The following is a 13,461-nucleotide window of genomic DNA, read 5'->3' as shown; positions in this document are numbered from 1 at the left end:
TTTCAAACTACACTTTGAACTAGATTAAATTGCTTAAACTAGACGCAAATTTGAAAAAAGAATGGTCATAAAAGAGGCTGGTAAGGAGTGTGTACTGGTCACCGGCTTTAATCAAATTAACATCAATATTTCGAGTCAGGCTGGTGAAAAACCGACCAGTTGGCAACCCTATTTCCTTTCGATGTTACGTATCACTCCCATCTTCGACCCGATTGAAAATTTTGTATACGTTATATAAGACTTTGTAATTATTGAGAAGTTTTTCTCCATTTCATCACAGTGGATCGTCTTTGGTGCGTGCAGTCCCGGGTTCGATTCCCGGTGGTGGCATTCGGTCGAAAAAGTCTGAAAAGCTTTCTCAGGCCTGCTATCTTGAATAAAGTTTTCCTGTATTTTCCTCATTTACACTAGGCAAATACCGGGATGTTACCTAACAAACAGGTCCCAGGCTGCTTTCTTCCTTCCCTTTCCTCGGATAGTGTGATCGCCGAAGGACGCCATCTCTCATACGTGACGAGCTAACGTGGTCCTAGTTGCTAAATGTCTAGAAATCTAAATCCTAAATCCGAATCCATTCTGTCACATATTGTATGGATGTGGATGTTGGCCGCTGATGCGCAGGAAACAAGAATGACTGAACCTTTTTTGAAAGCAGATATTTAGGGGAAAACTTTGGTTTGAAAACACATGAACAAACCGGAAATCTTTAACTTCTACGTCGCATGGTTATGCCGGCTAGGCTAAAGGAGACAATGATGATGAGAAATGAATGAAATGATGGAATGAAGAAAGTGGGAGAAAACAGGAGAACCCTGAGAAAAACCACGCACACCGTTTTTGAAGCAAAATAATAATAATAAATTGTGTAAGGTAGATACTCAACAAACGTATGTACTGTTTATCAGTACGCTGTAATCGCTCTTGTATTTTGTACCATTTTCATTTGTAAACAGAATAAAGTGTGTCTTAACAGGACTTCAGCGTTACTGTAATCTTAGACGAGAAATGTAGCAGGGTTTTACATTAAATTCAAATTTGTTGATGGAGTTTCTGACAGTTGTGATAAATTGTTCTACACCTTGTGTATTATGTTTTGTGATTGAACAACACAAAATAAAGTATATAACAACATTTTTTTGTTTCTTGTGCTTTACAGGTGAAGAAGGCATGCGGGAATCCTAAACGTAATGACACTTCCTTTTCGTCGACAGCGGAACCGATGACTGGTACCCTTGCAACAGCCACCGTCTCTCCAGAACCAGCAGCGGCGCAGAGAGTCCCCGAGGATCGAAGCTCTGCTCTCGAAACCCAAATTCACCTATTCCTGGACAGTCTTGACAAGTCTGTTGGCTTCTACGCGAATTTAGCCGACGTCTTGTGTCGAGACGAAAGCTTCGCTGATTCCAAAGATGACAGCTGCTGGAACGGACAAAGGGTTGGAGAGTAAGTACATCAAATTACAGCTTCATTTTTTTTTGTTAAGAAAAGTAAATTTATACAAAGGTGGCAACACTACATTTGTATTTCGCTTCGGTAGTTGGTCACACTGAGATCTACATGCTGGAAAATTTTGATGATGGCTTCAGGAATAGGCTACATGCAGGCAGGCCGGTAGCCAGCCCAAAAATTTAAGAAGGGGGCGGATGAAGTTAGAGGGGGGGCGATCCAACCACATTATAGTTTATCACCATATTATAGTTCATTTGCAAACCTACTATGAAAATTTTAGGGGGGCAGCAAAATTTTAGGGAGGCCAGCAAAATTTTAGGGGAGCGGCCCCCTAGACCCCCCTGGACAGGCCTGCATGCTGGGCAAGTCAAAATGGTGGACCCGATTTCAGAAAGTTATTCTGTGAAATCTAACAAACATACGTTATTGTAACACATGTGTTAACAAATGTAAACTATCGAAGTTTTCTTGAAACATATCATAAGTGTTTTAATGTGTGCACCTCGCGTAACACGCACACTTCCTCCTGGGTCAAACCTTTTGTAGCATGTTGTGATCAATATGTGATCAATGGCTGCTGTGATGCAGGCACGTAGGTCATCCAATATTCATGGAAGTGGTGGTACGTAAGCATAATCATTTACAAACCGCCCACGTGACGAAATCACATGGAGTCAAGTCGGCGGAACGAGGTGGCCAATGATATAGGGGTCGATTCTCTGGTGAACTCTATTTTCCTTAACTGTTCGTTGTTGATGCTTAGCAGTAGAAGTGTAAACACTACTGTACGTGGAAATTAAACTCTGAAAGTTAACTTTTCGGAGCTCATATCTCACAATAACATATGTTTATTACATTTGACGGACTAAATTTCTAAAATCGGATCCATCATTTTCACTTGTCCTATGTAAATATGTATAATTTTCACTGAATGTTTCATTCATAACGTTGCAGTCTGCTCCGAATCACAAGTGAGGTTTGAATCCTAATCACAAGTGAGGTTTGAATCCTAATCACAAGTGAGGTTTGAATCCGAATCACAAGTACAGTTTGAACTGAATCACGAATGAGTTTTGAATCCGAATTACAAGTGAGATTTGAATCCGAATTACAGGTGGGGTTTGAATCTGAATTACGAGTAGTGTTTGAATCTGAATCGCGAGTGGGATTGAATACGAATCTTGAGTGAGGTTTGAATTCGAATCACAAGTAGGGTTTGAACTGAATCACGAGTGGGGGTTGAATCTGAACCACGAATGGGGTTTGAATCCAACTCACGAGTGGCGTTTAAATCTGAATCACAAGTAAAGTTTGAATTGGAATCACAAATGGAGTTCGAATTCGAATCACGAGTGGGGTTTGAATCCGAATCACGAGTGGGGTTTGAATCCGAATCACGAGGTGGTTTGAATCTGAATCACGAATAGGGTTTGAATCCGAATCACGAGTGGCGTTTGAATCTGAATCATAAGTAAAGTTTGAATTGGAATCACAAATGGAGTTCGAATTCAAATCACGACTGGGGTTTTAATTCGAATCACGAGTGGCGTTTGAGTCTGAATCAGTAGTTAAGTTTGAATCCGAATCTCGAGTGGGTTTTGGATCTGAATCGTGAGTGGAGTTTGAATTCTGTGCAGTAGGCAAAGGCATATTTCGACATGCAAGGTTGACCTTACAATACAGGCCGTTTCCCACCACGATGTCTCGGCTCCAAGAGAGCTGAGAGCATGCCAAGGCTCTTGCTAAGTATAGAAACACCCTAATAATTGATAAAATGCTTAATGTGCAAGAAAAACTATCCCGAGAGAACCATACTTGTAAAAGTTACCCACCACGTCTCATCTTGGGAATCGAACTCCCTCCCGACTGGTTCTAGAACCCAGCGTTTGCCCACCACACTACTTGTAAAGGGCTTGAAGTCGAAGAAATATGAGAGCTGTTAGTGTTTCGTTGTGGTAGATGCAGGAATTTCCTCTGCAGCATTCTGGAAAAACGCCTGAATCGATTGTGATGCGGGACTTCCCAAGATCATTGATGCATCGGCATTCACTGCTTCCAGTTGATAATTTTTATGTTCACACCAGCAGCGCCAATGCTACTGGAAACATCAAACATCCGAAGAATGTAAACAACCATCACTATTGTATAAGTACTCAGTGGGAATATTTAGTCAGCGCATGGGTGTATATTTACTCTTAAGTTAGCTAATTATCGTGGTTCCATTACACAAGATGTCAGCGGCAGCGTTGTAGGGGGTACAACACGAAATAAACAGGCTCTTGTCTTACCAGTCGAGTGATTTGTGTTGGTGAAACAGCGAATGAATGTAGACAGCATTAGCAGAAAATATAGCTCTGGTTCGCCTTTTTTTTCTTGGCTTTTGCTCATTTATAATGAGCAGGAGAGCTTTGCATGCTGGAATCTGGTTACAAAGAATTCCTGCTGAATTTTAAACAATTTTTAGATAGCAATAGTTGCAGTGTTGGATTTAATTCCCAATCTTGTCTTTAAAGCGTGTGAGTAAATAAACGTGTTGAGACAAGATTTTCTTTGTTTGTGGAAATTTACATTCGTTTTAAGCATCGAGGTTGTATAAGACATGGACCACAGTTTAAATTTAAATGCAAAACATCGTACGGGCGCGCACCCAGAATTTCTAGTGTTTAAAGCGTTGAACTCACGTCCGCGTGGTCCCGGGTTCGATTTCCGGCCAGGCTCGTATCCACGAGGGGGCTAGGGGGCCGGGTCCCCCCTAAATTTTGGCTGGCCCCTAAAAGTTTCACGGTAGGCTTGCAAATGAACTATAATATGGTGATTAAGTATAATATGATTGGGTCGGGCCCCCCTAAGTTCTACCGGCCCCCCCCCTAAATTTTTGGGCTGGCTACGGGCCTGTTTCCGGCCACTACCTCCCAATTTTCGGCGTCCACCCAGCGTCGTGGGGCAAACTGGGGAGCCACGTGAATAAAAGACGTGGCGGCCGTGACGTCTAGAAAGATCCTGATACGACTGTTAGACATAGGACGACGCAGCGTACTAACCACGTGTTTGTCGTTAGTTTGGTCATAGTTTAGCCGGTCGCTAACAGATGGCGTTGGGACGGCTCAGGCACACAAAAAGTAGTATTGAACGGGTATTAGGTCTATTCTGTATCCGATAAGCAATTGTAAAATACTTCCACCTATATTTTCAGCTAAAAATGATATAACTATATTATTTTCATAAAAGAAAGAGTATAGATGAAGTGTAAAATCAATTTTTCATGCTATATCAATCATTTGCCCGTTAAATAAGTATAGTTTTCTTTTTTAAAAAAAATCTAGTAGGGTGCCCGTTCTTCACACGGGGAGAATGTATTTTATTTTGGACATAAAGGGCAATGGGGGCTGAATTTGGCTGTAAACGACATCGGAAGTGTCACTGGTTATCTAAGCCACCCCGAAAATTATGGATTCGACAGTAATATCTGCCATTTTCGATCATTTTAAAATATATCCCCCTTCCCTATGTTGCACCGTCAAACTTAAAATGATAAAATACATACCAGGCCCGAATGCCATCTATGTTGAAAATTTGATTGAGACTGGTCGGATGTTTGAGGAGTTACGAAGTCACAAACATAGTCACTTTCATTTATATATAGATAGATGCGCACAAATTTATGTTGAGTTGGGAAGTTTTGGAGAGGCGTCCGGGTCCGATGCTTCCCCGAGGGTGTAGGGATACGCACGAGACAAGATTTGAGGCTGTCTCGTCTCGAAAATGTGCTGTAAAAGTCATGTCTCGACTCGAATTTTGTCAGGAAAATTCTGTCTCGACTCGTCTCGTGCGCATACCAATGAGGGTGCGCCCCTGGCATCGTAATGTGTTTAATTCTCTTCAACTGGAAATCGAATCCGGGCCTACATGCACCAAAGTCTGGGGTGCTAGCTACTAGATCAACGGGAACGTCAGGGTGACATAAGAATCACAATACATATATTTGTGCTGAGATTGATATTTAACTAAGTTTGATATGACAATTGTCTGTTTAGTGGGAGCACGGTGGCTCAGTGTTAGAGCTCTTACCTCTGGTGTGTGGGTCCCTGGTTCGATTCCCGGACAAGTAATTTTATGGTAGACATCGTGCTCGTGGGTTTTCTTGGGGACTCCAGTTTCTTCCGACATTATCATTCCACCAATTCTTCCATTATGATTTACTTGCTTTAATCATACTTCTCCCTTAGCCTAAAGGACATAATCGAGTAAGGGAGACTTCAATTCATATTTTACAATATGTGTACGTCATCAGATATCGCACATAGAGTAAGATGGAGTTGGGAGAAACACGTTTTTCAGATGAAAAATATTTACGTGTTACAAAAGGTTTGAGTTTGACTTTTCACGTTTGGTATCGTGATGAAACACCGAGGTCATGAAGGAGGGGAGCTGTTATTAATGTGTGCTAAGAACAAAGACCGTAGCTTGAATCCGGAACAATGGGTGGGAGCACTCAACAACTTTACGGTATAGGTCGTTACCCACCACACAATTTCGCCGCTGGTTTTATACAACCTAGATCCAGTTTCCGGCACGCGGGTACATGGAATTGTAACTGCCGAATAGTGCTAAAGCGCTTACCTTTACTCCATGGTTCCACTGATATATTCGTAATGGAAATTCAAATCGTTCCCACAATGCAACAAAAGTGACTGCGACACTACCGGCTGGAGTTGTAACTAACTGCAACGTCTGCTACTGGCAGTATCTAAATATATCATTGGCTAATTTTATCAGACTCACGCGCTCTGAATGATTTAATTCATTCTTGCTTTTAGTTCTTCGTAGTACCAAACTTCCTTGAGAAGCGGCGCCACAGTCTTTACAATTTCAACGGGAAGAGCAGCTGAAACCTCTTATACTATATTATTACTTTATGCCTGGTTCGATGTGAATCCATGTGGCTTTGTGGTCAAGAACATCGTGTGCGTTTGTTTTGTTGAGGGTTTTCCGTTTCCTCCCACACTCTGACTTCTACAAATATTTTCATGAGTATTGATTTTTGGGAGCCTCCTTTGCCATAAAGGGCATATTAGTTAAATTAAGGATCTTATTTGAATTGCTGCAAAGAAATATTTTCAGTACGTGCACAGCAATAACACAGATTGAGACAGGATAAGACCTACTTTGAGAATTTTTTTTCTTTCTGTGGCGATCAATGTTTGCTTTTAAACCTTTCATACTAATCAGGTAAAAGAGAAAATATGTACACTCATGTCCAAAATGATTGTCGCATATCTATAGCTGTCTTCTTGTAAGAATATAATTTGATAATGATTTTGCGGGGTACTTTTAATACTGATACTAAGTGTATAATCGGGAAACGTATATTTGTGTTAAATTTCACAAAAAAAGAATTATAAATACGAAAATTAGAATGAGTAAAACAAAATGTTGTTAAATGCACAATAGAGTTTCGTTTTATTGTTCATATTTAGTGCTCTTTTGACATAAAATTTGCCACATACATGTCTTACCTGATTATACACATATTAACATTATAAGAAATACCGGGCGAAATCGTTATCAAACTATATTCCTACAACAACATATTTATAGACATGCGACAATAATTTTGGATATGAGTGTACCTTGTTAGCGAACGTTTGAAAAAGAAATGAAATCTCTCAGGCTAACGTCCCACGTTTATGCCCTTTTAGGCTAAAGGAGACGATGATTACGGCAAGTGAATGATGATGAAAGAATTAGTGGAATGAGAAAGTGGGAGGAAACATGAGTATCCCGAGAAAACCCACTGACACGATGTTGTCCGCCAGAAACTTACTTGGCCGGGGATTATAACATCTATATATTAGTCCTAAGTTCGTTATTTCAGAATTTCTGGAACTAATTAAAACGTAGTTTACTCACTAGATGTTTCAATGATAACACAAAATAATATAAATTTAAATTTATATTATTTTCTGCATTTACTTTTCAATTTTTGCAAAATCCCTTCTTTATAATTGAGAATACATCCACTATTAATGGTTTATTTACGTATTAATTCAGAACGTCTAGAAAAACATGTTTATACATGTCTGGCCACAAAACTTAACAAGTTAAATGTTCAGGTCTGGCCATAAAGAAAAATGATACCATACGATACGGATTGTTGTCCATATCAACATAGACATATTTATAAATGTTTATCGTAATAGGATCGAATCAGGGACCCCACGCACCAGAGGTACGCAATCTAAGCCACCATGTCGCCCCCTATTAGCGAACGTTTGAACAAGTTTATGTTTAAAACAAAAACATTTTTCATGCTCAGAATTGTTAATTATATATTATGCAGAATTTTAAGTATTCCTGCGAACTAATATAAGTATAAATGCATTTTATTTATTTATTTATTTATTTTTAAATTTAAATGAAACTAGTAACAGCCATATCCAAGTGCAGACAATAAATTTCCTTCTTTTCGCTGCATGCAATATTTTTAAGTTTCCCATTAGTGTCAGCTATTCGTGTGATTGTGTCTTTCGCTTTCTTGTTAAGGGCAACGAAAGTATATCCATAACTAGGTAGGACACAAATGCATTTTTCTTGGACTACATCATTTATCTTACATTTCACTGTGTTCAGCTTTGGAAAACTAGAATCCTTCGTTTGAGGACGAGGTTCCTCTAGGGTGGACATCTCGCTTATGGGAAAGGTTAATTGTTGGCAATCACAGAAGATATACTGAGGTCTATGAAGATAGGATGAGGGTCAGATGAAGTGAAGATAAGTTCTTGCTGCATGCAGTGAGGTTTACAACTGAAAATTGTAATCAAAATTTAGTGGTGGTACTTATTAATCGACCATAACACAGTTTAGAACTTTACAGTAAGGATATACAGGGTGTTTCAAAGCAACACGGACAACGTTTGGAGGTGATTCCTGACACCAAGGTAAGACAAAAAGTATAGACCACTCTGGTGCAGAAATCCGTCATTTCGAAGTTATAAGCTGCCGAAAACATAAAAAAAAACTTTAATGGTCTGTAGCTCCAGCACTATGGGACCTACCGTAGTCGGGTCAAGACTTCACTTAGGAACTAATATGTGCGCCATCCAAAAATACATGTTTCAGAAACCTAAGGTACTCACGCAACAATTTTTAAAGAGGCAGTTTGACTACGGGCATATAATTTGAAGTATTCGCAAACTCCCTCTATAAAAATTATAGTGAAAGTACTGCAGGATTATGAAACTTGGGTATTTGGATAGAGCACTTACTAGTTCCTAAATAATCTTGACCTGACTACGGTAGGTCTCATTAGTTTTGGAGCTATGGACCTTTAAAGTTCATTTTGTTTTCATGTTTTCGGCAGTCTATAACTCCGAAATAGCGGATTTCTGCACTCAAGTTAGTCTATACATTTTGTCTTATGTTTGTGTCAGGAATCACCTCCCAAATGTCGTCGGTGTTGTTTTGAAACACCCTGTATATTGTAAGTGAAAACAACAATAAAGGAAATATTTAAACACACACACACACACACACGAAAACTGGTTAAATATAATTTGAGAGGAAACCGTCTTATTAGGGAGTGGCAGACGGTAAAGATGGGAGGGGGGTATTAAAATCAAGAGACTGTGCTAAAGAGGGCAATTTTTACGTGAAAATTAAGAGCGTAGAGCATGGTAGAACAACACGGAAGTTAGTAACTTTCGGCAAGACAAATGTGGCTGATGATTTTGACATTGCACTCTGGAAGAAGGCAAGGTTGTGCCCTTCCCGGTGATCTAGTGATTGGTTTGCGCCCGTTTAGTGCACAAAGTCTTATGTTCGATTCCCGATGAGACAGCGTTTAAATCTGAATACATAACCGTGGCTAAGATCCCAACTTAAGCTTTAAGTCCACGTCTTTTATAGTCTCGGTACTAAAAAGAGAACGGAATATTTCCACAAACATCAACTAACCAGGGCCAAATACTATTGATTTTGCGTTTGATGAACACCATATGCGCTTCCAGAACGGCTAACATTAAGAGTCTTCATCCCGGCGAAGTTAAAATACCGCTAATTTTACATTAATCGTGTGATATCTTCAAATAGATAAAAGATAATTGAAATGTGGAACAAGAGTACCCTAGACAATATCATTTTACATGAGAAACCGGTATCACGACTCACTTATCTGCTTTCGATTTCGAGCCATTTTGAAAATCGGCATTTATTTTCGCGTTTCTAAACAGCTGAAAACATAAAGCCACTAGGTGACTTGTGATAACGGTATCTCACGCAAAATAATATTATCTAGGGCGCTCTTGTTCCATATTTCAATTATCTTTTATCTATTTGAAGATATCACATAATTACTGTAAAATTAGCGGTATTTTAATTTCGCCGGAATGAAGACTCTTAACATCAATAATTGACTATACACTTCTTTTATTTATACTTATGATATTTGTCATCTGCCTGTATGCATTGATTTCATTACGTATCCATCACATATATTTTTGATTCTGCTACGAAAACAAAGACATAGATATCACTAAAGACCAAGTTCAACATTCCAACCGTAAATCAAAGCCAATTCAAGTATGAAACGAATGAAAAAACGAGGTGCAAAGATTATATCTTATTGTAATGATCAATGACAGCATTTGGATTAAAATGTTGTAGAAGAAAAATTGGGAGCCTCCTGGGAGGAACCTTCTTTCAGCCCGCATGATTTAATCCACGACAGCGATAAAGAGCGTGGCTGGAAGACTTTTGCAGAAGGCAACGCGTAATTAAATAGCCATCCTTACAACATTCTTTGACGACACCACTTCAAATAAGGCCGGCCAGCGAGGGCACTCCCACTTGCAGCATTAGAATATCTTCTCTTGTTTGACATGGTCGTGGCAACACTGTCGACTGAGGTGCAACCCGGATCTTCTATCCATGAGGCCTTCTTCAGAAACACATTCGCCATTTTCTACTGCAGTAGATGCAGCCAGATAATAGAGAAAAAAACGTGGGGAGATCTTTGGAAAAAGGCCAGCCGCTAACTGGAAGTCAATCTCATGAATCGAGCCATCAAGTAGATAAAATGCACGATCACCTCCAGTAATAATATAAGAATGGCGGTTAGGATTTGATGCTCTCAATTACTTTCGACACTCAATCTGTTAATGTTGTGGTTTTGTGGTGGACCAACACCACAAATAGTAACTCTCTCGGATACTGCAGTTTCCTCAAACTCTTATGTTCTCCAATGACCTTATTCTGAATTCAGTCCAAACACTTTAGTCTTCGCGATTTCTATCAAAAAATTTCCAAGGTTAAAATATATGAAATAATCATTAAACCTATTGTGCTATGTGATTGGGAAACATAGTCGCTTAGTTTGAGGGAAGAACGTAGACTGAAGGCATTTGAGAATAAGATTCTGAGACGAATATTCGGACCCAGGAGGGGCGGGAATGAGGAATGGCGGAAACTTCATAACGATGAACTGCACAATATATACCATTTACCAAGCATTCACTGTTAAAAATGGTTTCTTAAATTCGAGAAAATATTCCTCGTATTTGAGAACACCCGTTTCTTATCTGTGCACCGAGTAATACATTCTTAAAAGTGAGATTTCGATTTTCTCAAATCATTTTGAGAAATAATGACTCAAATGCGAGGAATTATGTCTCATTTCTGAGGGTGCAAATGCTTTCTCAAATTTGAGAAAAAATGTATTTTTTTCTTAAAATTGAGAAAGTAACATTTGAGGAAATGAGACGTATAACCCCAATCTTGAGAAACACATTTCTCAAAAAGATTTGAGAAACATATCCCTCAAAAGCGAGAAACTGTGCACAGAAAGAGGGTTCTCAAATACGAGAAGACGGAAAAGGATATAAACAAAATATAAACCTACAAAAAAATTTAAACTATTAGTACACCCAGAATTTATATTAAATAAACACCTACAGTTATAGATATTGTTTAAAACATAACATTTAAAGCTTCACTTAACTCAAGAAAATTCCACGAATACCACGATGACTTGTATTTTAGGTGCGTTACTTATTCCTGCTGCATCAGACAGTTGAACATTTTTCTTTTCATCACTGTCCACTTTCTCAAGACTTTCCTTTTTCATCGACGTGGTTTACTCAAGATTGTCTCGTTTGATCCAACATTATACCAACTTCTTGATAATTCAGATTCAAGAATTATCCGCCTACTTCAGAATAACGGCAACAATTTCTACTGGAGTATAACGTCCCACTGAATGCTACGAAGCTCAGGGAGACGTTATGATGATAATGAGCGAAAATGCTGTAATGAAGAAAGTGAGGGAATCCCGAGCAAACATACATAATATGTTTACTGACACTGCTCACTTGACGGAGGTGGAATCAAACTAAGGACCCCATGAATCGGAGTTTAGTTCTACCACTGAGTCATCGTAGTCCAATATGCCTACTTCTCTACCATAAAAAAATTGCCTACATGAGAAACACCGTGTTCGTGGGTTTTTCCAGGATTCTTCAGTTTCCTCCTACAAGAAACGCACGCAGGAATTTATTTCGGAGGTGCTCCAAGTTCAATACGAGGACAAATTGTATTAACATATGTAAAATTGTACCTAAAATTAGAAAAAAGTGGCGATTTCGGGGAAGGTCCGGAGCTCCAGGACTCATCCCCTACCTTCCACCTTCTTCATTACTGCAGGGGAATGCGACAGTTTGTGCCCCTCATAAATGTGCTGAAACTCCACTGCTAGGATTCAATTCAGATTGGAAACAAGGTCACAAACCCATGCAAAAACTGCCAAGAAACGTACGTCCACATTTTCATTACACCATTATTACCCATCTCTATCACTGTCTCTCTTAGCCTTGGAGCACAATTCTGGGACGTTGGGTTAAAAAATAAATGAAATCTTTGAGTTTTACTTCCCACAGTTGTGTTGGATAGGCTAAAGGAGACGATTATGATGAGAATGAAAAAAATAGTGGAATGAAGAAAGTGGGAAGAAATGGGAGAACCCCGAGAAAACCCATGCACACTGTGTTTATCCACCAGCAAGCCCACTTGCCGCGAGCTGGGAATCCTGGGATCAAACCAAGGGCCTCATCGCAACAGAGGTTAGCACTCTACCACTGAGCTACCGCAGCCTCTACGTTAAATCAAGAGCAAGTTCGTACAGTACTATGCCGTAAATAACCAGCAAACGCGTGCCATTAAAACGATTACTTTTAGTGAAAGAACGGAGGCGCCAATCTATGCTAGGTGATCAGTAAAAGTACCTTTGTATTACAATTCCATAATAATAAATCACACTTTTGTAATGCTGTTTCTAACTGCACAGATGACTTTATGTATTCTTTGTTTCCGTACATAAGCTATTTTGCACATTATAACGAATGACGAAGGGTGTAAAACATTGACATGCCTCCCCGTTCTATTGTAATATAGAAAACAACGTGCCCTACAGGGTTTAACCCGCCTTCACTTGTTATTGCTGCATTCGTTATTATGTAAATTGAATACTGAGCTTTGATACATAAAGCAGCCAACCTGACTGCTATATCCTATATAACCTGTATGAGGGGGGGGGGGTTCAGCGTTCTACACCCTAACGAGTGTACTACAGTAACTTTTAGTCTATGGTAGTATGTTTACAATTCACCCAAACTTACGTTCGAAAGTTGATATGTATGCTGCTCCTCGCCGCTGTCACATGACGTGTATTCATACGCCACCTCAGCTGCATCACCTACTGCGTACTCATATCCTTTCGCACTCTGCTACAGCTGAAATCCTTTATCTCGTTTCCTGAATAGTAATTAAGCCCTAGCAATATTACTCCCTAGTAAAACATAGTAATATTATTTCGGTAAGATTGTTATCGTTGTTTTTTAAATCATCTATGATATTGAAAATCACGCACTATTCCATTCTCGTTTTTAAGAAGTGAGAAAATCTCATAAATGGGAACCTGAAAATTTGCCTTGAGCTCATAAATGAAAACACATTTGGAAATAA

General features: G+C 39.3%; 1 protein-coding gene across 2 annotated transcripts in view; it reads left to right on the top strand.

Annotated features, from left to right (window-relative positions):
- The window catches only part of dally (division abnormally delayed protein), a 405,711-nt gene that overhangs the window by 325,172 nt on the left and 67,078 nt on the right, over window positions 1-13,461 (top strand). For both annotated transcript variants that reach the window (XM_081770004.1, XM_081770006.1), the window contains exon 4: window positions 1,157-1,443. In XM_081770004.1, coding sequence (XP_081626130.1) covers window positions 1,157-1,443 — 287 coding nt within the window. The remainder of the gene's footprint in view (window positions 1-1,156; window positions 1,444-13,461) is intronic.

Source organism: Thermobia domestica, chromosome 8 (genome assembly GCF_964235325.1).
Source record: "Thermobia domestica chromosome 8, izTheDome1.hap1.1, whole genome shotgun sequence".
In the NCBI taxonomy this organism is placed as follows: domain Eukaryota; kingdom Metazoa; phylum Arthropoda; class Insecta; order Zygentoma; family Lepismatidae; genus Thermobia; species Thermobia domestica.
Note: the sequence above shows the minus strand (reverse complement) of the source record. Positions and strands in the feature narration are given on the sequence as shown.